Source organism: Oncorhynchus masou, chromosome 6 (genome assembly GCF_036934945.1).
Source record: "Oncorhynchus masou masou isolate Uvic2021 chromosome 6, UVic_Omas_1.1, whole genome shotgun sequence".
NCBI classification, from domain to species: domain Eukaryota; kingdom Metazoa; phylum Chordata; class Actinopteri; order Salmoniformes; family Salmonidae; genus Oncorhynchus; species Oncorhynchus masou.
In genome coordinates, this window is record NC_088217.1 from 56,078,783 (window position 1) to 56,104,834 (window position 26,052).

At 41.9% G+C, this 26,052-nt stretch overlaps 1 protein-coding gene across 1 annotated transcript; it reads left to right on the forward strand.

Annotated features, from left to right (window-relative positions):
* Positions 1–16,075: 16,075 nt before the first annotated feature.
* Positions 16,076–24,494, forward strand: LOC135541633 (protein FAM210B, mitochondrial-like; the record flags this gene model as incomplete). Its single annotated transcript, XM_064967948.1, has 3 exons — positions 16,076–16,195; positions 18,359–18,546; positions 19,102–24,494. Coding segments are annotated over 3 exons (528 nt in total), but the record flags the coding sequence as incomplete, so codon positions are not given.
* Positions 24,495–26,052: the final 1,558 nt, after the last annotated feature.

A 26,052-nucleotide genomic window follows, 5' to 3' on the forward strand; every position in this document is an offset into this window, starting at 1 on the left:
GTCCACATTCAATACAATAAGGTAGTATGTTTCGCACTGGCTGAAAGTTGATTGCATTTGTGAGAAGAGGTGCCCCACTCTGTCTGACTCAGGTCTGAACAAATGTGACCTAGACTAATTAAGCATGTGTAATAATTGTTAGAATTCTATTTCCCCATGGAAAAGTGATTGCTTTTGATATATCTAAAAAAAACGCTTTATCTGTCTCCCCAATGAAAGTGACTTAAATATTTCATGGAAAAGAGATGCACCTGCTGCCTTGCTGACAAAATGACCTAGCGGCGCAAATTACTGTTAAATTTGAGAACAATAGCGGGTCTGGGGGACTGTGACAACAATTTTGGACCCCCTTGTGGCCCCCCTAAATGTAGAGTAAGCAAATATTAGTTGTGTAAAAATTATTTCAATCTTTCTTTCTTTTTTACATCTGTTATTAGACAGTGGCAACGATGATGATTATGAACATGGTATTTTACCTGCTAATGCCTGAAATGCAGTGAAGAAAACGATATGACAACAATAACATCTAATGTAACTGCCCCGCCAGTGGAAATGGTCTAGAACCGCCACTGTTTGAGAAGGGCACTCCTCCCTCTCCGCTTTCGACTGATAACGTGACGGGGCCTTTTTAACCCGTTCCAGCGCAAAATATCTCCCTTATTATTACAGCGTTCACTTACATGCGGGCTCGTTATTGGTGGAGCGCGATCAGAAGCGCGAGATGAACAGCAGTTGAGATTGGATTTTATGATCGTCCTCAACAAACGTTAGTTTTATTTTTAATTAATCAGTTTTACAGTCCGTGCTTTGTTTGTAGTTTGAGAGACATGTTTGTGTGTCGAGGAGCGAGGCTGTCGGCGAAGGCTTTGGAGCAGGGTTTCAACTCCACGACAGGGGCAGCGGCACAATTTAAAACGAACAGACTAACGGTAGTTGACGTTACCTGCACTTTGCCATTACGTAACATCCATGCATTCAAATGCTCCCGAGCTTTTTGTGGATATTTTGTGGCACTTTCGCCTGGTGGAAAGCGCGAAAAAAGGGAGAAGGATATGTTTTCCGTCAAGAACCGGGACTCTGTTCGTTTCATAATCACGCATCAGCAACAATTAACTCAAGTAAATTATTTTTCTTTCAATCTCTCCAACAAAAGTAATGGTAAAAGCTTATTCAGCCGTACACATAACGTCACTAGCTCAACTATTTATCGGACGAATGGAGGCCAAAGCTGGCAGAAGAAACAATACGTAGATGCACTTGAATCTGTGTTTACGTCTGGCGCCAATGTCTGCAATCATCGATTATATCCCACAATGACTGTGCAAATGAGACCTTTTTCCTCGGTTGCTGTTGCTCCCAAACTGGTGGAGGACTCGCCCGCAGATCCCAAAGTGGTAAATTCAACTTTGAATTGTATTTGTTTAACCCATGTGACATCGAATTTAAATGAACAATGTCTGACCATCAATCATGCCAGTGTAGTAAAGTACTAAGTGGACATTTTAGAATGTAAATCTTGGTGGGGCAAACATTCTTTTGGGCGAGATGCATGCCTGCAAATCTACTACACAACACCAAACAATACATTAATTGCACTATAATGGTGAAAACGGTGCCCACAATCTGTTAGGGCCTACATTGGGGCGGCAGGGTAGCTTAGTGGTTAGAGCGTTGGACTAGTAACCGCAAGGTTGCAAACCCCCGAGACCCCAAACCCCCGAGCTGACAAGGTAAAAATCTGTCGTTCTGCCCCTGAACAGGCAGTTAACCCACTGTTCCTAAGCCGTCATTGAAAATAAGAATTTGTTCTTAACTGAATTGCCTAGTTAAATAAATGCTAAATAAATAAAAAATAAATAAATAAAGCTGTCCCAACACCTTACAACCGCCACACCTGGCTATCAGAGGAGCCTTGTCTGCAGTGAAACAGATCATTCAGCCTCATTTACTGCCTTTAAAAGAACATAGCTGATATGGCTGACTTGCTTAAACAAATGTAATTTCTACTTACAATTGACATGTACAAACTATGGCATAGGGGCATGACAAGCAGATAAGAGGCTATCCATAATTTCGATTAAGACATTAATGAAAGACCTAGGACAGACATTGTCAATAACTATTTGTTTAACACTTTTGAAATGTACAGCAACAGAATTCAGAACATGGGCCATTCTTACAGTATTCCCCTTGTACACCAAGTCAGAACCGTAGGATAAATAAAGGGGGCATATAGGCAGACAATGGAAGTTCTTACAATGTTAAATGATTGCATTTTGTAAAACAGGTTATAGGCTAAGTCCGAACAAAAGGTGAAATTAAGAATGGTAAAGGGACTCAATTATTAGGCTGGAATACCAACAGCTTACTACACAACATACACTTAGTATTACTTTCTTGCTACAGTATACCGTGCCTTCGGAAAGTATTCAGGTCCCTTGACTTTTTTCTCAATTTGTTACATTACAGCCTTATTCTAAAATGTATTAAATTGTTTTTTTCCTCATCAATCTACACACTAGGCCATAATGACAAAGCAAAAACAGGTTTTTATAAAATGTGCACAATAAAAAAAATAAAAAAAAACTGTAATCACAGTTAAATAAGTATTCAGACACTTTACTCAGTATGTTGTTGAAGCATCTTTGGCAGCGATTACAGCCTCAAGTCTTTTGGGTATGACACCACAAGCTTGGCACACCTGTATTGGGGAGTTTCTCCCATTCTTCTCTGCAGATCCTCTCAAGCTCTTGACATGTTAGATGGGGAGCGTTGCTGCACAGCTATTTTCGGGTTTAAGTCTGGGCTCTGTCTGGACCACTGAAGGACATTCGGAGACTTGTCCCGAAGCCACTCCAGCATTGTCTTGGCTGTGTGCTAAGGGTCGTTGTCCTGTAGGAAGGTGAACCTTTCCCCCAGTTTTAGGTCTTGAGCGCTCTGGAGCAGGTTTTCATCACGGATCTCTCTCTAATTTGCTCTGTTCATCTTTCCCTCAATCCTGACTGGTCTCCCAGCCCCTGCCGCTGAAAAAACATTCCCACAGCATGATGCTGCCACCATGCTTCACCGTAGGGATGGTGCCAGGTTTCCTCTTGTTGTGACGCTTGACATCCAGACGGGTTCAATCTTGATTTCCATAGACCAGAGAATCTTGTTTCATATGGTCAGTCTTTAGGTGCCTTTTGAAACTCCAAGTGGGCTATCATGTGCCTTTTACTGAGGAGTGGCTTCTGTCTAGCCACTCTACCATAAAGGCCTGATTTTGGTGGAGTGCTGCAGAGATGGTTGTCCTTCTGGATTGTTCTGTCAGTGACCATCACATTCTTTGTCACCTCCCTGACCAAGGCCCTTCTTCCCCGATTGCTCAGTCTGGCCGGGCAGCCAGCTCTAGGAAGAGTCTTGCTGGTTCCAATCGTCTTCCATTTAAGAACGATTGAGGCCACTGTGTTTTTGAGACTTTCAATGCAGCAGACATTTTTTGGTACCCTTCCCCAGATCTGTGCCTCGACACAATCCTGTCTCGGGGCACTGCAGACAATTCCTTCGGCCTCATGGCTTGGTTTTTGCTCTAACATACACTGTCAACAGTGGGACCTTCTATTGACAGGTGTGCCTTTTCCAAATCATGTCCAATCTATTGAATTTACTACTGGTGGACTCCAATCAAGTTTTAGAAACCTCTCAAGAATGGTTGATGGAAACCGGATGCGCTGAGCATCCATTTCTAAACCTATTTTCACTTTGTCATTATGGGGTATTGTGTGTAGATTGAAGTTTTCTAAGGCTGTAACGTAACAAAATGTGGAACAAGTCAAGGGGTCTGAATACATTCCAATTGCACTGGAAGCACAAAATCAGCAGACAGCAATTGCGGAATCATGCCACAGTTGGACTAGATAATGCTAAACAAGGTTGGATTGTTATATAAATTCAACAAAAGATAATTGGTTAATTTTCTCAAAGTAAAACAATCTGAATTCCTACTGTTGCTGTATTAGACTTTTGCATTGGGGGCATACTTACATTGCAATGTACAGGCCGTGCTGGGGGTCATGTGCTGTGCTGAAGGGCAAGTGGGCAGGCATCACCACAAATAACCACTAGGACTTCTGTTAACCTCTTGAAACTCCCCATCCCGGATCCGGGATTGTGACTAAGCCTCAGGCTCATTAGCATAACGCAACGTTAACGATTTCTGAAAATCGCAAATAAAATTAAAATAATGCGTTTGCTCTCAAGCTTAGCCTTTTCTTAACAACACTGTCATCTCAGATTTTCAAAATATGCTTTTGAACCATAGAAATTGACTAATTTGTGTAAGAGTATGCAAAGCTAGCATAGCATTTTGTGTAGCATGTAGCACGCAACATTTTCACAAAAGCCAGATAACCAAATAAATAAAATCATTTACCTTTGAAGAGCTTCTGATGTTTTCAATGAGGAGACTCCCAGCCACATACCAAATGCGCAGTGTTTCCTGAAAGCGTCTGTGTGTAGGAGAAATCGTTCCGTTTTCTACATTGCGCCTGGCTACCGAAACGAACCGAAAATGCAGTCACCTACAACGTGAAACTTTTCCGGATTAACTACATAATATCGACCGAAACATGGCAAACGTTGTTTGGAATCAATCCTCAAGGTGTTTTTTCACATATCTCTTCATTGACATGCAGTTCTTGGAAGCTTGCTTCTCTGTCTGTGCCCCATGGAAAAATACTGGCAGGTGACTTTTGCGCACCAATTTCGCAGGACACCGGGCGGACACGTGGTAAATGTGGTCTCTTATGGTCAATCTTCCAACGATCTGCCTACAAATACGTGCTGCAGACACCTTGGGGAAACGACAGAAAGGGCAGACTCATTCCTCTTGCGTTCACAGCCATATAAGGAGATCATGAAAGACAGAGCCTCAAAAATCCTTGTCATTTCCTGGATGCCAAGTCATCTTGGTTTTGCCTGAAGCTCACGTTAAAGGGCACGCACAGAGAAGATATTTGTATTTCTGGACACGTCAGAGTGTTTTCTTTCGAACAGTAGCAATTATATGCATAGTCGAGCATCTTTTTGTGACAAAATATCTTGTTTAAAACGGGAACGTTTTTCTTCCAAAAATGAAATAGCGCCACCATAAGTGTAAGAGGTTAAGTTAAACCACTTCTGCCAATACCACCTGAAGTACCTTGTTTCCATAAACCATTCCATAGACTATTCTCTCTCACACACTCTCTCTCGCATTCATATATTTACATATTTTATTAGGTACACCCATGTAGAACTGGGTCGGATCTCCCTTTGCCTCCAGAACAGCCTGAATTCCTCGGGCATGGATTCTACAGTATGTGGCGTTCAACCGTTGCTCAATTGATATCAAGGAATCTAACGTGTGCCAGGAAAACATTCCCCACACGATTACACCATCGCCACAAGCCTGTACCGTTGACACCAGGCAGGATGGGGCCATGGACGCAATGTTTTTCCACACAATTGTCCAGTGTTGGTGATTGTGTGCCACTGCAGCCGTTTCTTCTTGTTTTTTTAGCTGATGGCGTGAAACCCGGGTCGGTCGTCTGCTGCAATAACCCATCTGTGTTCAAGGACCGACATTCTGTGATGCCGTTCTGCACACCACTGTTGTACTGTGCCGCCTGTGTGTTGCCTGCCTGTTAGCTTGCACGATTCTTGTCATTTATCCTTTGACCTCGCAACTAGCAGTTTTTAACCACACAACTGCTGCTGGCTGGATGTTTTTTGTTTGTCGACGCATTCTCGATAAATCCTGGGCACTCTTGTGTGTGAAAATCCAAAGATGCCGGCCATTTCTGAAATAATGGAACCGGCGCACTCGTTTTGCCCATTCTAACATTCAATCAAACAGTAACTGGATGCTTATTTGCCTGCTTCATATACAGTTGAAGTCGGAAGTTTACATACACTTACAGGCTGACTACACCGCTCGTGCCGCATGCACGAGCTTTGCAAAATAAATTTACAAAACTATAATATTCAATTATTGTACCCACACTGCTCGAGCACGCCAACGAGCGTCTGCGTTACCAAGGGCTAAAATAGAAGTCTGTTCTATTTCTGACGTAGATAGAGATGACTAGAAACGATACGGTTGTACATTTTATGTGTGGATTAATTGTCAGAGTAGAGGACCTTGTGCATTTCATGTAAAATAACAACTCAATGTTAATATCCCAGGACAAATTAGCTAGCAAGTGCAAGCTAGCTAGCTAAATTGCCATACATGTTAAATGCTTTTCGACCTGTCCCCAAACTAATGTAATCGGTTCAGAGTTACCGCACGTGCGGTTTGGGTTCTGGGTTAGGTTGGATTCATTAAAACTAGTTTTTAAACCACTCCACAAATTTCTTGTTCACAAACTGTAGTTTTGGCAAGTCGGTTAGGACATCTACTTTGTGCGTGACACAAGTATTTTGTCCAACAATTTGTTTATAGACAGCTTATTTCACTTATAATTCACTGCATCACTATTCCATTGGGTCAGAAGTTTACATACACTAAGTTGACTTTGCCTTTAAACAGCTTGGAACATTCCAGAAAATGATGTCATGGCTTTAGAAGCTTCTGATAGGCTAATTGACATAATTTTAGTCAATTGGAGGTGTACCTGTGGATGTATTTCAAGGCCCACCTTCAAACTCGGTACCTCTTTGCTTGACATCATGGGAAAATCAAAAGAAATCAGCCAATATCTCAGAAAAGATTGTAGACCTCCACAATTCTGGATCATCCTTGGGAGCAATTTCCAAATGTCTGAAGGTGCCACGTTCATCTATACAAAAAGTATGACACAAGTATAAACATTATGGGACCACGCTGCCGTCGTAACGCTCAGGAAGGAGATGTGTTCTGTCTCCTAGAGATGAACATACTTTGGTGCGAAAAGTGCAAATCAATCCCAAAACAACAGCAAAGGCCTTTGTGAAGATGATGGAGGAAACCAGTACAAATGTGTCTATATCCACAGTAAAACAAGTCCTATATCGACAAAACCTGAAAGGCCGCTCAGCAAGGAAGAAGCCAGACTACGGTTTGCAACTGCACATTGGGACGAAGAGCATACTTTTTGGAGAAATGTCCTCTGGTCTGAATAAGCAACATTTGAACTGTTTGGCCATAGTGACCATTGTTATGTTTGGAGGAAAAAGTGGTAGGCTTGCAAGCCGAAGAACACCATCCCAACCATGAAGCACGGTGGTGGCAGATTCATGTTGTGGGGGTGCTTTTCTGCAGGAGGGACTGGTGCACTTCACAAAATAGATGGCATGAGGGAGGAAAAATGTGGATATATTGAAGCAACATCTTATGATAGGGGGCAGCATTTTCACTTTTGAATGAATAGCATGCCGAGTGAACTGCCTCCTACTCTGTCCCAGATGCTAATATATGTATATTATTAGTAGTATTGGATCGAAAGCACTCTGAAGTTTCTAAAACTGTTTGAATGATGTCTGTGAGTATAACAGAACTCATATGGCAGGCGAAAACCTGAGATAAATCCAACCAGGAAGTGGGACATCTGAGGTTTGTAGTTTTTCAAAGCTTGACCTACCGAGTACACATTGAGATATGGATGAGCTTGAGCTTGAACTTCCTCAGGCTTCCACTAGATGTCAACCGTCTTTAAAACTTGAATGAGGATTCTACTATAAAGGAGAGGCTCATGAGACCTCTTGGTCAGTGGTATGGCAGAGAGCCTTGGTCTCATGACGTGCGCTCCCGACAGAGTTACCTCGCGTTCCAGTGCTTTTTCTGAAGACAAACATTATTGATGTTTTATGTTAACATCCTAACTATTGATTCCATACATCGTTTGACATGTTTCTAAAGGGGCGGCAGGGTAGCCTAGTGGTTAGAGTGTTGGACTAGTAACCGGAAGCTGACGAGCTGACAAGGTACAATCTGACAAGGTACAAATCTGTCGTTCTGCCCCTGAACAGGCAGTTAACCCACTGTTCCCAGGCCGTCATTGAAAACAAGAATTTGTTCTTAACTGACTTGCCTGGTTAAATAAAGGTAAAATAAAAAAGGACTGTAATGGAACTTTTCGAGTTTTTGTCTGGATGAAATGCTCGCACCTCATGAAGATGGATTACTGGGCTGAATACGCTAACAACAGGTGGCTATTTGGACATAAATGGTGGAACTTTATTGAACAAATCAGTCATTTATTGTCGAACCTTGATTCCTGGGAGTGCCTCCTGATGATCATCAAAGGTAAGTGAATATTTATGGTGTTGTTTCTAACTTTGTGTATTCCAAAATGGCGGCTATTCCTCTGGCTGTTTTGGGTATTGAGCGACGTTCTCAGATTATGCTTTCCGTAAAGTTAAAAAAAAATCTGACACAGCGGTTGCATTAAGGAGAAGTCTATCGTTAATTCTGTGAATAACACTATCTTTTATCAATGTTTATTATTAGTATTTCTGCAAAATCACTGGATGTTTTGGAATCAAAACATCACTGCACGTAAGGCGCCAATGTAAACTGAGATTTTTGGATATAAATATGCACATAATCGAACAAAACATACATGTATTGTGTAACATGTCATATGAGTGTCATCTGATGAAGATCATAAAAGGTTAGTGGTTACTTATCTATTTTTCTGCTTTTTGTGGCTCCTACCTTTGGCTGGAAAAATGGCTGTGTTTTGGTGGTGATCTAACATAATCATATGTTGTGCTTTAGCTGTAAAGCATTTTTTAAATTGGACACGATGTGTAGATTAAGATGTTTATCTTTCATTAGCTTTTTTCTGCTTTTTTGTTAATGTGTGAAAGTTACATATTTCTAAAAGATATTTTGGAATCTTGCGCGCTGCCTTTTCAGCGGTATGTTGTTCCGCTAGCGGAAACCCTGCGCTAGAAAGGTTAAAGCTTGGTCGCAAATGTGTCTTCCAGATGGACAATGACCCCAAGCATACTGCCAAAGTTGTGTTAAAATGGCTTAAAGACAACAAAGTCAAGGTATTGGAATGGCCATCACAAAGCCCTGACCTCAATCCCATAGAAGATTTGTGGGCAGACTGACAAAGCGTGTGTGAGCAAGTAGGCCTACAAACTCAGTTACACCAGCTCTGTCAGGAGGAATGGGCCAAAATTCGCCCAAGTTATTTTGGGAAGCTTGTGGAAGGCGACCCCAAACGTTTGACCCAAGTTAACTTCTTAAGGTATAGGGGACGCTTGCGTCTCACTTAGCCAAGAGCCAGGGAAAATGCAGCGCGGCAAATTCATTAAATCACACGTTAGATATGAAATTAAAGCTGCACTCGTTGTGAATCCAGCCAACATGTCAGATTTTAAAAAGGCTTTTCGGCGAAAGCATAAGAAGCTACTTTCTGATGATAGCACAGCAGTAAACAAAGAGTAGCATATTTCAACCCTGCTGGCGCTACACAAAACGCAGAAATAAAATACACTGCTCAAACAAATAAAGGGAACACTAAAATAACACATCCTACATCTGAATGAATGAAATATTCTTATTAAATACTTTTTTCTTTACATAGTTGAATGTCCTGACAACAAAATCACACACACATTATCAATGGAAATCAAATGTATCAACCCATGGAGGTCTGGATTTGGAGTCACTCAAAATTAAAGTGGAAAATCACACTACAGGCTCATCCAACTTTGATGTAATGTCCTTAAAACAAGTCAAAATGAGGCTCAGTAGTGTGTGTGACCTCCACGTGCCTGTATGACCTCCCTACAATGCCTGGGCATGCTCCTGATGAGGTGGCGGATGGTCTCCTGAGGGATCTCCTCCCAGACCTGGACTAAAGCATCCGCCAACTCCTGGACAGTCTGTGGTGCAACGTGGCGTTGGTGGATGGAGCGAGACATGATGTCCCAGATGTGCTCAATTGGATTCAGGTCTGGGGAACGCCGGGCCAGTCCATAGCATCAATGCCTTCCTCTTGCAGGAACTGCTGACACACTCCAGCCACATGAGCCGCATTGTCTTGCATTAGGAGGAACCCAGTGCCAACCGCACCAGCATATGGTCCTTTTGTTCGATTAATTCCATCCAAATATATCCAAAATGTCAATTTTTTGGGGGGCGCGTTTGATCCAGAAAAAAACAGCTTGCAATTTGTGCCTATAAACTTTTCCAAAATATTTAAAATTACTTTGGTAATACAACTTCAGGTATTTTTAAACGTTAATAATCAATCAAATTGTAGACGGGTCTATCTGTGTTCAATACAGGAAGACAACAAACCAACGCTACTTTTCAAGTCTTGCGCAACTCTCAACAGTGTTACCCAATTCCTAGATGGCTGTACTTTTTCATTGCACAAAACAATCAACCAAATTCCAAAGTCTGGTGACATCCAGTGGAAGCGGTAGGAACTGAAAACAAGTGCCTAAGAAATATCGTTTCCCAATGAGAACTAGCTGAACAGACAGAGATAAAAAAAAAAAAAAAATTCTGAACGGTTAGTCCTCAGGGTTTTGCCTGCTACATAAGTTCTGTTATACTCAGACATGATTCAAACAGTTTTAGGAACTTCAGAGTGTGTTCTATCCAAATCTACTAATAATTTGCATATCTTATATTCTTGGCATGAGTAGCGGGAAGTTGAAATTGGGCACGCTATTTATCCAAAAGTGAAAATGCTGGCCCCTATACCTAAAGAAGTTAAACAATTTAAAAGCAATGCTACCAAATACGAATTGAGTGTATGTAAACTTCTGACCCACTGCGAATGTGATGAAAGAAAAAAAAGCTGAAATAAATCATTCTCTCAACTATTATTCTGACATTTCACATTCTTAAAATGAAGTGGTGATCCTATCTGACCTAAAACAGTGAATTGTTACTGGGATTAAATGTCAGGAATTGTGAAAAACTGAGTTTAAATGTCTTTGGCTAAGGTGTATGTGAACTTCTGACTTCAAATGTACAGTCGTGGCCAAAAGTTTTGAATGACACATTAATTTTCACAAAGTTTGCTGCTTCTGTGTCTTTTAGATATTTTTGTCAGATGTTACTATGGAATACTGAAGTATAATGACAAGCATTTCATAAGTGTCAAAGGCTTTTATTGACAATTACATGAAGTTGATGCAAAGAGTCAATATTTGCAGTGTTGACCCTTCTTTTTCAAGACCTCTGCAATCCGCCCTGGCATACTGTCAATTAACTTCTGGGCCACTGATGGCAGCCTATTCTTGCATAATCAATTCTTGGTGTTTGTCAGAATCTGTGGGTTTTTGTTTATCCAGCTGCCTCTTGAGGATTGACCACAAGTTCTCAATGGGATTAAGGTCTGGGGTGTTTCCTGGCCATGGACCCAAAATATTGATGTTTTGTTCCCCGAGCCACTTAGTTATCACTTTTGTCTTATGTCAAGGTGCTCTATGATGCTGGAAAAGGCATTGTTCATCACCAAACTGTTCCTGGATGGTTGAGAGAAGTTGCTCTGGGAGGATGTGTTGGTACCATTCTTTATTCATGGCTGCGTTCTTAGGCAAAATTGTGAGTGAGCTCATTCCCTGAGTTGAGAAGCAATAATGGTCTCAGGATGCTTTACTGTTGGCATGACACAGGACTGAGGGTAGCGCTCACCTTGTCTTCTCCGGACAAGCTTTTTTTTCCGGATGCCCAAACAACCGGAAAGGGGATTCAGCAGAGAAAATTACTTTACCCCAGTCCTCAGCAGTCCAATCCATGTACCTTTTGCAGAATATCAGTCTGTCCCTGATGTTTTTCCTGGAGAGAAAAGTGGCTTCTTTGCTGCCCTTCTTGACACGAGGCAATCCTCCAAAAGTCTTCACCTCACCGTGTGTGCAGATGCACTCACAACTGCCTACTGCCATTCCTGAGCAAGCTCTGTACTGGTGGTGCACCGATTCCGCAGCTGAATTAACTTTAGGAGACAGTTCTGGCGCTTGCTGGACTTTCTTGGGTCCCCTGAAGCCTTCTTCACAAAATTTGAACCGCTCTCCTTGAAGTTCTTGATGATCCGATGAATGGTTGATTTAGGTGCAATCTTACTGGCAGCAATATCCTTGCCTGTGAAGCCCTTTTTGTGCAAAGCAATGATGACAGCGCGTGTTTCCTTGCAGGTAACCATGGTTGACAGAGGAACAACACTGATTCTAAGCACCACCCTCCTTTTGAAGCTTCCAGTTAGTTATTCAAACTCTATCAGTATAACAGTGATCTCCAGCCTTGTCCTCGTCAACACTCACACCTGTGTTAACGAGTGTCACTGACATGTCAGCTGGTCCTTTTGTGGCAGGGCTGAAATGCAGTGGAAATGTTTTTCTTGGATTCATTTGCATGGCAAAGAGGGACTTAGCAATTCATCGGATCACTCTTCATAACATTCTGGAGTATATGCAAATTGCCGTCATACAAACTGAGGCAGCAGACTTTGAAAATTAATATTTGTCATTCTCAAAACTTTTGTCCACGACTGTAGTAATGTGGGTCGCACGTCAGGCATGCTAATTTTTCTTATTCCATGAAGTTGTATAACTGATCAAACATTTTCATCCCACAGTACTGCCCTGCTTCTATTCACTTGTCTGATGTTCACCGTATAGGCATGCAGTTTTTAAAACAGGCTTATCCTTTCTTGCGCAGGCGTTCCACTAGCGGAACCCCTCGACAAAATTCCGCTGAAAAGGCAGCGTGCAAAATTCTAAAATATTTTGTAGAAATATGTAACTTTCACACATGAACAAGTCCAATACAGCAAATGAAAGAAACTTCTTGATAATCTACCCATCGTGTCCGATTTCAAAAAGGCTTTACAGTGAAAGCACAACATATGATTGTTAGGTCAGAGCCAAGTCAAAAAAACACACAGCCATTTTCCAGCCAAAGATAGGAGTAACAAAAAGCAGAAATATAGATCAAATTAATCACTGACCTTTGATCTTCATCAAATGACACTCATAGAGACATGTTATATAATACATAAATGTTTGTTCAATAATGGGCATATTTATATCTGTTTACAATGTTTCGATTCCAAAACATTCTGTGATTTTGCAGATAGCCACATCAAATCCCAGAAATACTCATACTAAACATCGATAAAAGATACAAGTGTTATTCACAGAATTAAAGAGACTCCTTAATGCAACCGCTGTGTCAGATTTAAAAAAAAAAACTTGACAGAAAAAGCATAATCTGAGTACGGTACTCAGAGCCCAATCCAGTCAAATCCACCATGTTGAAGTCAACAGAAGTCAGAAATAATATTATAAATATTCACTTACCTTTGATTATTTCATCAGAATGCACTCCCAGGAATCTGTTTGACAATAAATGACTGATTAGTTCCATAAAGTCCGTAATTTATGTCCAAATAGCCATTTGTTGTTCGCGTGTTCAGCCCAGTAATCCATCTTCATGAGGCGCGAGCACTTTGTCCAGACATATTTTCTCAGGTTTTCGCCTGCCATATGAGTTCTGTTATACTCACAGACATCATTCAAACAGTTTTAGAACCTTTAGAGTGTTTTCTATCCAATACTACTAATAATATGCATATATTAGCATCTGGAACTGAGGCAGTTTACTCTGGGCACGCATTTCATCCAAAAGTGAAAATGCTGCCCCCGATCCCAAACAGGTTATCCATGACATGGCAATACAATTTTTTTTTTTAATCCGTGCTTCAGTCAATCACTAGGCCTTCTCGTGTATTATGGTAATATTATGTTTTGTTTCCTTTCCACAATACTAATGAGTATCACAATACTGGTATCGTCCTGGCCCTAGTAACAAACCTCAGTTGGTTCACTTGCTACTGTCCTCACTGTCACTGGCATACTACTATGTTCAGCTCAATGTTTTTCTCTTTCTGTCTTGTGTTCAAAGCAAATGTGAAAATAGTCTGGACAACCTCTCTCTTCTCCCTCTCTCTTCTCGCTCTCTCCCTCTCCTCTCGCTCTCTCTCTCTTCTCTCTCTCTATCTTTCACTCGCTCTCTCTTCTCTCTCTCCATCTTTCGCTTGCTCTCTTCGCTCGCTCGCTCTCTCTTCTCTCTCTCTGCTCGCTTGCTCTCTCTCTGCTCACTCGCTCTCTGCTCGCTCGCTCTCTCTCTTCTTGCCCCCCCCCCCAGTTAATGTCACCTCTCCCGGCTCTTACCAACATCTACCAATGAGCCCCCTTTTCTTTCCATTTACTGTAACCAGTCCTCTCCCACTGAGCACAGACGCTGTGACACCCAATGTTCCCTCTAAGCTACACGCGTGCTCAGTAGCCCCAAGACTGCCGTGCAGAAATATCAGCCCACAGAGAGAAGCATGTGGCGGAAGAATCAGAATTAGTTAGGTAACATAGATAATTTAGATGTCTTAAATGAACAGAAATGAACCACCACATGCATGATTGAATTATATGATATGCTTGTTATTATTAAACATTTCTGTATCCCTAAAGCCTTGGACTCTGGTGTTGGTGTTGATGTCCTCCAGCCTTTCAGCATTTCATGGCTCAGTCACTGAGTGGGGCCCAGAGATGGGTAGTCATTTAGGTCAGGTTACCTTGTTTTTGGGCACATGGACTCCCTGCCCGTGCCCTATCCAGAATATCTCCAGACCATTTCCGAGAGACCTTCTCCCTTACCTCAACATTGTCATCAACTCATCCCTGAATGTGTCTTTACCTATTATAAAACCATCTGAAGGGGTGTTCTGTCTTCAAGAGAGCGAGAGTCCCTCCCTATGTCAACAACTACAGACCAGTATCCCTTCTTTCTTTTCTCTCAAACTCTTGAACGTGCCGTCCTTGGCCATTAATGGGAAAATCAGTCAGGTTTCAAGACTTTTAACTGAGACTGTCTCCACAATGTCTGTGCGCTCTCTCACTCTGCTCTCATCCTTTGGCCTTGGGGAAGAGATCAGGTTTGAGACCAGATGTGTGGGGCATGTCTGGAACCATTCATTGTATGTCACATCTGATGTTGCACTTATCTTGGTGATAGTGTATGACCTAGACGCGCTCACCACTCCCCCAGGAGCTTGTCCTAGGCCCTCTCCTATGTGGTCATGAAGTCACTTGGCTTGTCATAACCTCACATGGTCTCTATCTGGAGCTGACAATGGATCTTCTCCTTTCCCCCTTCTGATGACCATGTGGTTTGCATGTTTTTCAGTGCTGGATGAAGTCACCACCTCAAGGAACCTGAGATCGGAGTCTCTTCCTCCCGGGGAAGGACTGCCAAACTGATCACGGTTGACAACTCCATTGTTTATCCCAAATGCTATCTTGCTGATCCTGGATATTCCTTTCTCATCTATCATCAGTCTCACCTTGTGACCTGTTCCACACATTTGTTATGTTGACTAGGCGGTGGTGGATCTTTGCTATTAAAGATTTTAGTAGCTTTTGTGTCATGGCCCTCAACGTCGACAGTCATCTGCTTACTTGCAGTGCTCGCACTTAAACCCCTACATAAAGATTCAGTTTAAGTATAACTCCACTGACATGTGTGATGTTTCCATGGTGCTTGCCTCATTTGATAATACAGAAATGAACCACCCTACATGCAAACAAGGGCATTGAATTCATCCACCTCTGGCCTGGTCGATCTCCACTGAGGAATTCAGTCGCTCGCCAGTCAAAACATTTCTGGCCCCCCAATGGTGGAAAAACTCCAACGAGGAAAGCCTTGGCTTCCGGGATACCTGAAACCCCACCTGTTGAATACCTAGGATAGGATGACCAGCCTTTCAAAAATGATTTAGATGGCACTACAGACGTGGTGTTCCACTGATGTCAGAAGGTGAATTCATTTGGCAGGTTACCTGGATAAGTTCTTGGGCACAGGGACTAAATGTAAATGTAAATGTTGGTATTACAGACTCAGACAGGGAGAGTTTGAAAATGTCAGTGAAGACACTTGCCAGTTGGTCAGCGCATGCTTGGAGTACATGTCCTGGTTATTCATCTGGCCTTGTGAATGTTGAGCTGTTTAAAGGTCTTACTCATGTCGGCTGCGGAGAGCGTGATCACACAGTCATCCTGAACAGGGATTAGCCACTGGTCGCCTGGTCCTCACAAGGCACCCTGATCTTTTGCCTCGAAATCTACGTTTCCTTCTCCAGCGAATCACGGGCATTGTGGCCTGGTCGAGTGTCAACAGTATATCCCTCGCGTCAGACTCATTGAAGAAAAACTCTTTGTTCAGTTTGAGGTGAGCAATCCCAGTTCTCATGTTTAGAAGCTCTTTTTAGTCACTATGTCTATCCTATAATACCTCTGTATTCCATGCCAATAATACAGATTGATGCTCTACTGTCCCTACTATATGTAATCTTTGTAAGTGTGTGTGTGTGTTCTCCCCATGCCCTGCATGCCACTGCACATGTAATTATCCTACAGATAATGTGTCTAATCTCCCCTCTCGTTCATCTGAGTGTGTCTGTGGCCCGGGGTCACAGACAAAGAGTAATCACAGCCCTGCGTCATGTCTCGTGAGTGGAGCACCAGCTCTGGCTCTCTCACTCTCGTTCTCTCTTTCTTCCCCCCCAGTAGATTACATGAATAACACAACACTTTTCCAGGCAGACTCCATCTAATTAGCTGACTCAGTAGTACACTGATTCAGTATTCAATAGTTTGCAGTACCCTTGAATGAGTAGTGTGTCCAGGCTCGGTCAGGACCCCCTGGTTTAATGAATGGTTGGGAATGATGTTGTGGTTTGTTATTCAACATATTGGCTATGTATGATGCATATACAGTTGTAGTCTGAAGTTTACATCTACCTTAGCCAAATACATTTAAACTTTTTCACAATTCCTGACATTTAATCCTTGTAAAAATTCCCTGTCTTAGGTCAGTAAGGATCACCACTTTATTTTAAGAATGTGAAATATCAGAATAATAGTTGACAATGATTTATTTCAGCCTTTCTTTCTTTCATCACATTCCCAGTGGGTCAGCAGTTTACATACACTCAATTCGTATTTGGTAGCATTGCCTTCAAATTGTTTAACTTGGGTCAAACGTTTCGGGTAGCCTTCCACAAGCTTCCCACAATAAGTTGGGGGAATTATGGCCCATTCCTCCTGACAGAGCTGGTGTAACTGAGTCAGGTTTGTAGGCCTCCTTGCTCACACACGCTTTTTCAGTTCTGCCCACAAATGTAATATAGGATTGAGGACAGGGCTTTGTGATGGCCACTCCAATACCTTGACTTTCTTGTCCTTAAGCCATTTTGCCACAACTTTGGAAGTATGTTTGGGGTCATTGTCCATTTGGAAGACCCATTTGTGACCAAGCTTTAACTTTCTGACTGATGTCTTGAGATGTTTCTTCAATATATCCACATAATTTTCCTCCCTCATGATGCTATTTTGTGAAGTGCACCAGTCCGTCCTATGGCCAAACAGTTCTATTTCTGTTTCATCAGACCAGAGGACATTTCTCCAAAAAGTATGATCTTTGTCCCCAGTTGCAAACCGTAGTCTGGCTTTTTTATGGCGGTTTTGGAGCAGTGGCTTCTTCCTTGCTGAGTGGCCTTATGTCGATATAGGACTCGTTTTACTGTGGATATAGATACATTTGTACCGTTTTCCTCCAGCATCTTCACAAGGTCCTTTGCTGTTGTTCTGGGATTGATTTGCACTTTTCGCACCAAAATACGTTCATCTCTAGGAGACAGAACGCGTTTTCCTTCCTGAGCATAATGACGGCTGCATGGTCCCATGGTGTTTATGCTTGAAATACTATTGTATGTACAGATGAACGTGGTATCTTCAGGCATTTGGAAATTGCTCCCAAGGATGAACCAAACTTCTGGAGGTCTACAATTTCCCATGATGTCAAGCAAAGAGTCTCTGAGTTTGAAGGTAGGCTTTGAAATACATCCACAGGTACACCTCCAATTGACTCAAAGTATGTCAATTAGCCTATCAGAAGCTTCTAATGCCATGACATACTTTTGGGAATTTTCCAAGCTGTTGAAAGGCACAGCCAACATAGTGTATGTAAACTTCCGACCCACTGGAATTGTGATACAGTGAAATAATCTGTCTGTAAACAATTGTTGGAACAGTGTATTGTGTCATGCACGAAGTAGATGTCCTATCCGACTTGCCAAAACTATAGTTTGTTAACAAGAAATTTGTGGAGTGGTTGAAAAACAAGTTTTAATGACTCCAACCTAAGTGTTTGTAAACTTCTGACTTCAACTGTACATTTCATTAATACTTTTTGAATTTAACTTTTATATGTATTACCAGTATTGATCTTCCTTGTCCAGGGCTCACTTGAAAACTTGTAAATCTCAATGTGACTTCCCTGAGTTTAATTAAAGGATAAATACAAAATTATATCTTTCTCTGACCCGACCAGGACCAGACTCCAAAGCAGGCCTCAGCCAAAGGCCCTGAGGAGCCCGAGGTACCGGAGCCTGAGGAGGACAATCCTTGCAAGACCCAGCAGCTGAAGAAGATCTTTAAGGAGTACGGAGCTGTAGGAGTCTCCTTCCACATATGTATGTCCCTCATGTCTCTGGGCATGTTCTACCTCGCTGTGTCCAGGTACTGTATGTTACAAGTCTTCAGCAGTATTTGTCACATATACAAAAACATTACATTTGTCTTCCTAGTTGACATGGCTTGATTGACAGTAGGCTGAATACCAGAGGGATTGAGTCCAGATTATCAGCCAACTCACAGATCTTCCTTTATTGCTGTACTGGCCCTTGGATTCAACGCTTTCCTGGCCCGCCCAGTGCTACAGTTCACTAACACACTGCATAATTGTTGTGGGAGAGACATGGGGACATTCTGAAATGGCACCATGTTCCCTATAGTGCTCTGTTAGTACATTGCAGTGGACCATGTAGGGAATAGGGAGCCATTTTAGACATAGTTAGAAGATAAGTGTAGAGCAGCATTCTAATGGGATGAACCATTAGAAACAGGTTTGATACATTTTATTACTTAATAGTTTGTCTTCATTGAAGCCTTTCAATTATCTGCGTCTGAGGTACAATTTAGCAAGATCCTACAATTGCTTTGAGGACCATGTTGAAGTCCTGTTGAATGCTAAAGTTATATGGCTCCCTCTGTTATGTGTGTTCCTCTCCACAGTGGGATCGACATGGCTGCTATCCTGTACAAGATAGGATTCAGTGAATCTCTGGTTCAGTCCAAGTTGGCGGCGGGTACCAGTACGTTTGTCCTGGCGTACGCCATCCACAAGCTGTTTGCTCCGCTCCGTATCAGCATCACTGTGATATCAGTGCCTCTTCTTGTACGATACCTCAGAAAGAATGGCCTCTTCAAGACACCCAACTCACCTACACACTGAGTGGCTGAGACCCCAACCTCCACTAACTTCGATAACTGAGACTTTCCAAATATGACCATTACCATTTCTGGAATCAAGAGGGAATAAGTGTGACAAATTCTTCCAACCATCCCTAGTTTTTCAACTGGAATTTCTGCAGGAGATAAAAACAGAACCAACCGAGGCTGACTTTGAACCCACCTGTAGATCAGTGGCGGTCTGTGCCGTTTAAGATGAGGGAGGATGATTTTTAAAATGTATTTCTTATGAGCATGGCCTTATTTCTATTGCAGCATTTGGGATGACTGTCATTCATATTTCAATCACCCAGTTCAATGTAACAGTGATGGGTTTAGGCTACTACAATGTACTCAAAATGTCTCTGTACCCATCATGAGATTACTACAACCTATCTTATGAGAAGTTTACATTGTGAACTTTCATCAAGATAATTTTTAGTAATCAAGGTGAGACTAACACATTCAATACTGCCGTGAACTCTCGTGCCTGCATCTAGCTGATCTAGGGTGTAATCATTAGTCAAACAGTTGCAAACGAGAGTTTCTATTGGACAAATTCAGGTATGTTTATCCCCATTCCATTTAAGAAATGTTTTTCAACAGAATCGGTGGAATGAATACACCCCTGATCACACGCAAACACAATTCACTTTCATAGCAGCCATATAAAAACGGCAAGATCACTTTGCTCATTGTATACTGTGCATTCGGAAAGATTTCACACCCCTTGACTTTTTCCTCATTTTGTTATGTTACAGCCTTCTAAAATGGACAAATTATGTTTTGCCTCATCAATCTACACACACTACGCCATAATGACAAAGCAAAAGCAGGTTTTTAGATTTTTTTGCAAATGTATTAAAAATAAAAAACTGGTCACATTTACATAAGTATTCAGACTCTTTACTCAGTACTTTGTTGAAACACCTTTGGCAGAGATTACCGTCTCGAGTCTTCTTGGGTATGACCACTATTTTCAGGTCTCCAGAGATGTTCGATCGGGTTTAAGTCCGGTTTCTGGCTGGGCCACTCAAGGACATTCAGAGACTTGTCCTGACGCCAGTCCTACGTTGTCTTGGCTGTGTGCTTAGGGTCACAGTCCTGTTGGAAGGTGAACCTTCGCCCCAGTCTGACGTCTGTCGTGGAAATTCTAATCAATAATGAGGAGAGACCGGGTCAATCACCAATCAGGATATTACTTTACTCAAAATGTATTAATAGGGAAAATATAGAGCAATAACGATGGCTGATCGTCGGGGGTTGGGTTGAGAGCCCTGAGACAAAGAATACAAACAACTTCTTATAACAAAGATATACCCCTTTAGTCTACATTACAAACAACAGATGTGTGGAATGGGTCACAAGGTTAGGATTTGTATTAAAAAAAATATCTGCTGTAAAGATGTGCTCATTGTGTGGAAACCAGGTTCTGGCCCCTAAAACAAGGTTCCTCTCATAATTATCCATACCCGAGCCCTCTCCACCCTGGTACCTCCCGGCACAGAAACAGCAACTCAGTCCGAGACATGACCATCATAAATCAGTTGCTAGAGTTAAATTTCAGAAGCTCCTCTCAGTTCACACAGACACGATAGCGTTCTAAGAACCCTATTCTGTTGCATAAAAAAAGACATTTGATGCAATATCAGTATTATAACAATCTTGTCATTTCTCCATGATGCGTCCTGAGCGCTCTGGAGCAGGTTTTCATCAAGGGTCTCTCTGTACTTTGCTCCGTTCATCTTTCGCTCGATCCTGACTAGTCTCCCAGTACCTGCCACTGAAAAACATCCCCACAGCATGATGCTGCTACCACCATGCTTCACCGTAAGGATGGTGCCAGGTTTCCTTCAGACGTGCATAGCATTCATGCCAAAGAGTTCAATCTTGGTTTCATCGGACATGAGAATCTTGTTTCTCATGGTCTGAGAGTCCTTTAAGTGTCTTTTGCCTAACTCCAAGTAGGCTGTCATGTGCCTTTTACTGAAGAGTGGCTTCCATCTGGCCACTCTACCATAAAAGCCTGATTGGTGGAGTGCTGCATAGATGGTTGTCCTTCTGGAAGGTTCTCCCATCTCCACAGGGGACCTCTGGAGCTCTGTCAGAGTGAACATCAGGTTCTTGGTCACCTCTGACCAAGGCCCTTCTCCCCCAATTGCTCAGTTTGACCGGGCGGCCAGCTCGTTGAAGAGTCTTGGTGGTTCCAAACTTCTTCCATTTAATAATGATTGAGTCCGCTGTGTTCTTAGGGACCTTCAATGCTGCAGAATTGTTTGGTACCCTTCCTCAGATCTGTGTCTTGACACAATCCTGTCTCGGAGCTTTTCGGACAATTCCTTTTGACCTAATGTCTTGGATTTTGCTCTGACATGCACTGTCAAATGTGGGACAAAATCTTGTCGAATCAATTGAAACTACCACAGGTGGACTCTAATCAAGATGTATAAACATCTCAACGATTATCAATTGAATCAGGATGCACCTGAGCTCAATTTTGAGTCTCATAGCAAAGCGTTTTAAATACTTATGTAAATGCATTCTAAAAACCAGTTCTTGCTTTGTCATTATGGGGTATTGTGTGAAGATTGATTAATAATAATAATAATAATAATCAATTTTAGAATAACATGCTGACTATACTAATTGATTTTGTCCACCCACACCAGATGCAATCAGGTTACGCAGGTTGAAATATCTAATTAAAGCATTTAAAGCATTTAACATTTTATGGCAATTTAGCTAACTACCTTGCTGTTGCTAGCAAATATGTACTGAGATATAAACATTGGGTTGTTACTTTACCTGAAATGCACAAGGTCCTCTACTCTGACAATGAATCCACAGATTAAACAGTAAACTGAATTTGTTTCTAATCATCTCTAGTCACTCTCCTTCCTTCAGTTTTCTTTTTCTTCTGACTTTATATGGCAGTTGGCAACCAACTTTAAGGTGCATTACCTCAACCAACTGGATTCTGGACATCACCGACGTGGGTATATGCACCTAAAAACCAATGAGGAAATGGGAGAGGCATGTCTTGCAGCGTGTTGAGCGTCACAAATAGAACCAAGTTCTACTTTAGCGCCTGGCTACAAAGACGCTCATAAGCAGTGTGGATGCAATGATTGTATGTGTACATTTATGTTGAGCATGTAAGGCTGTAATGTAACAAAATGTGTAAAAAGTCAAGGGGTCTGAATACTTTCCGAATGCGGTGTGTGTATATAATTCCTTCTCGAACTACCTATGCGCTCTCCTCCTCTCACCTGTTCCCTTCGCGTGTGGACTTCAGTGCACAACATATCAGCTGCCTGTGACCAGGCAAAAAAATAAAACTTGCCAAACCTTCATATCATGACCGCTAACCACTACACACAGCCTACATTGTTGTCATGTCATAGTAAACCTACCTACTAGAACTAACGTGTTATTCAACCCGCTAGCTACAATCACGCAGTTTAGCAGTTACACCGGTGGGACCCTGTGGCAATAAATTAATAAAACCAAAATCTTACTTTAACTTCGAAGAGTTCCAGTGTTGGATAGCCATAGCCAGCTAGCTAACGTAGCATCCCTTTCTGTTTAAGTAGGATAAACTGGCTAGCTGCATTCAACTAGCTAAGTGAATGTTTAAAATAATACAACCAAATATAGCTAGCTCTTTCTCTCTCTTGCTTCTCCTTCATTTTTTAAGATATGAATTTGCTCAAAACTGTTCAACTATTGTCTTTCTCTACTCACCACATTTTATGCACTGCAGTAGCTTATGCTTTCAGTACTAGATTTATTCTCTGATCCTTTGATTGGGTGGATATGTCAGTTCATGCTGCAAGAGCTCTGATAGGTTGAAGGACATCTTCCGGAAGTCGTCATAATCACCGTGTAAGTCTATGGAAGGGGGTGAGAACCATGAGCCTCCTAGGTTTTGCATTGAAGTCAATATAACCAGAGAAGGACAGATGCTAGCTGTCCTCTGGCTACACCATAATGCCAACCTACAGAGTGCTGCTGAGGGTATTGTAGACCATTGCAAAACTGTATTAATTAATTGTTTGGTGATATGAATATATTTAGCATAGTTTTATGTAAAAAGGTTAACTTTGTTTCATTTATTTGTATTTTGATTAAATTCTTTGAGGATGCTCCTCCCCTTACTCCGAGGAGCCTCCACTGCTGTAAATATCCATATTTGTTTTCCTTTACAAACTAAAGTACAGCAGTTGGTCCTCAATATATGTTAAGATTCTATGCAGTTGTCATTGTGTTTTCAGGCCATTGTGTTTCACCTTAGCTCCTGCTTCCTTTTTTTGTAACAGAAGTAAGTAAAGCGCCATGTCTGTCTGAATTATTGGAACAAAATATGAAAGAAAGTAATATGAATTCACTGTTACAGGTTAATAATTTATTTTATAAATACAAATTGAGTTGAAATTCATCCACTCATGACCATAAATAAAAAGACCACAAAAGGGCCATCTGTCTTAGATATATTTATTTACAATCATATTGAACCAGTGGCACCAGATGAAGTTTGATTATCACTGACTGAATGATACTACAATCTATTCTAAACCCTACCTTGAAATTCAGAATGTTCTGAAGGTTCTAATGAATGGTCTAAATATTTTTTAGGAATAGGAGTTGTGGATACAGGTTGGTCGGGTCAGTCAGCATCTCTTTGTGCTGTGAAGGTTCTCTACAGGGAAGGTTTGTAAAAAAAGCTGATCACTCACCTCCACTGACTGGTCTTACTGTTAGCTGAGTAGCCATGCTCTTTTCTATTCCTAGTGCTAGGTGAATGAATCAGCAGAAATATTTAGGTTACCTTCTCTTAACTCTCCCCCTTGTCATTTAGCCTGGAAATGCATATGCTCTGTTAAACAGGGCAAACCAGTTTGGGTTCCAGACCAGTTGTAATTAGCTAAGTAGTACTGTTGTGTCCAATGCAAGTTCTTGTCCTATATGAAGTAAGGATTTACTGGGATATTTGTAGCCTACCATATAATTACATGTGAAATATTTTTTTAAATTGATTGGAGTACTATTTTTTTCTATGTGGGTTTTTATTGTAGTACAGTGCATGTTGTCATAAAACATTTTATTCTGACTGTAAGTAGCTCTGGATAAGTCTGCTAAAGGACAAACATGTAATAAAAACATTGTCAAGAAATACAGCCATGATTATAATATGCATGATATATGGCTGCTCTTAAAGGAAAGCATGTGCCCACAGTCAAATACCACCAAGAGCCATGCAGTGGCGCTCCTGAACTACAAATCATTCTGTTTCCGTCCTTTATGGATGCAATGATGGTACTATCAAGAGCTTTTACTGCGTCTCTGCACAGCGAACAGCATTTATTAAAACGTCATTCATTTAACCAAGACTGTTCAAATAGCCTCCAGAGCTGCAACCTGTTAAAAAGGAACCTTTTCTCATAAAAATGCCCTAAATATCTTATTTTTATAAAATATACACTTAATTCATCTCAATGGCCCCGTACATATTCAGCTTGCACATGCACAACAGTTGTGATTACCACAGATAATGTTGATGACTTTGTCTGCACAAACATTTAACATTTTGCAGACTTTTTCTGCTCAACCCTAAAACATTTTGGTTATATCCCCTGTTCTACCAGGTCAGGTCTTCAGGAGGTTCTCACACTATTGCTTCCCATTAAGGTTTCATAGGTCAGGGGAAAAGGGAAACCAGCAGCCCTGTCTGACTCTGACTCTCTCACACACACACACACACACACACACACACACACACACACACACACACACACACACACACACACACACACACACACACTCAAGGCTCATTATCTGGGCTGAGGAGGACTCTTAGTTGCCATCACCTCACCATCCCCTGGATGTCCCCCATGGCTAGGAACAAATTGGTGACAGTTAGGCAGGAAGGCAGCACTTCTAACCACACTGGCAGGCTGTTCTAGCTAGCCTCTTTCCCTCTTGCTCCGTTCTCTCCCTCCCCTGTTTCTCATCTCTTTCTCCCTCTTCTCTTTCACCTTTCTGTCTCCCCCCTCTCTCTCTCTGAGGAGCAGGTCAACTCCCTGGGTACTCTATAATAACCACCCCGAGCTGAGTCCCAGATGAGTCCAGTTTTGATGAGGATTTAATGACAAAAACACTGTTGTTGGTACAGTATGACTGCTGCCTACCACCCACAACATCATCTACCTGTATGAGACCCGGGCTGCATTCCAAATGGCTCCCTATGTAGTGCACTACAGCCCCAGTGTGAATTGTCCTCTGAATAGAAATTCAACAATTCCATAAGTCTCACTACTTGCAACAGGATCTCTGAGCAGCAGAGCTGGCTCTACAGTGAGGAGCTGAACACTCTTTCTCCCTTTATCTCTCCCTTTGTCTCACTCCTTCTGTCTCCTCTCTCTCTCTCTCTTCCATTCTCATGCTCCTTTTCTCTCTCTCCCTCTCACTCTCTTTCTCTCCGCCCCCCACGTTCTCTCTCTCTCTCTCTCTCTCTCTCTCTCTCTCTCTCTCTCTCTCTCTCTCTCTGAGTTAATTTTAGCGGCTGTAGCGGATGGTGAAGTCAACCTGGCTGCGCTGTCAACTGTCTTCCTTCATCATGATGAGGCTCAGTTGCCATAGAGGCCACAGAATACTGGGGTTGAGACAGTGACGGTTAGAACTCAGAACAGCTACATCTTATTATTTTAAAAACAGGAGCTTCTGCCAGTCTCAAAT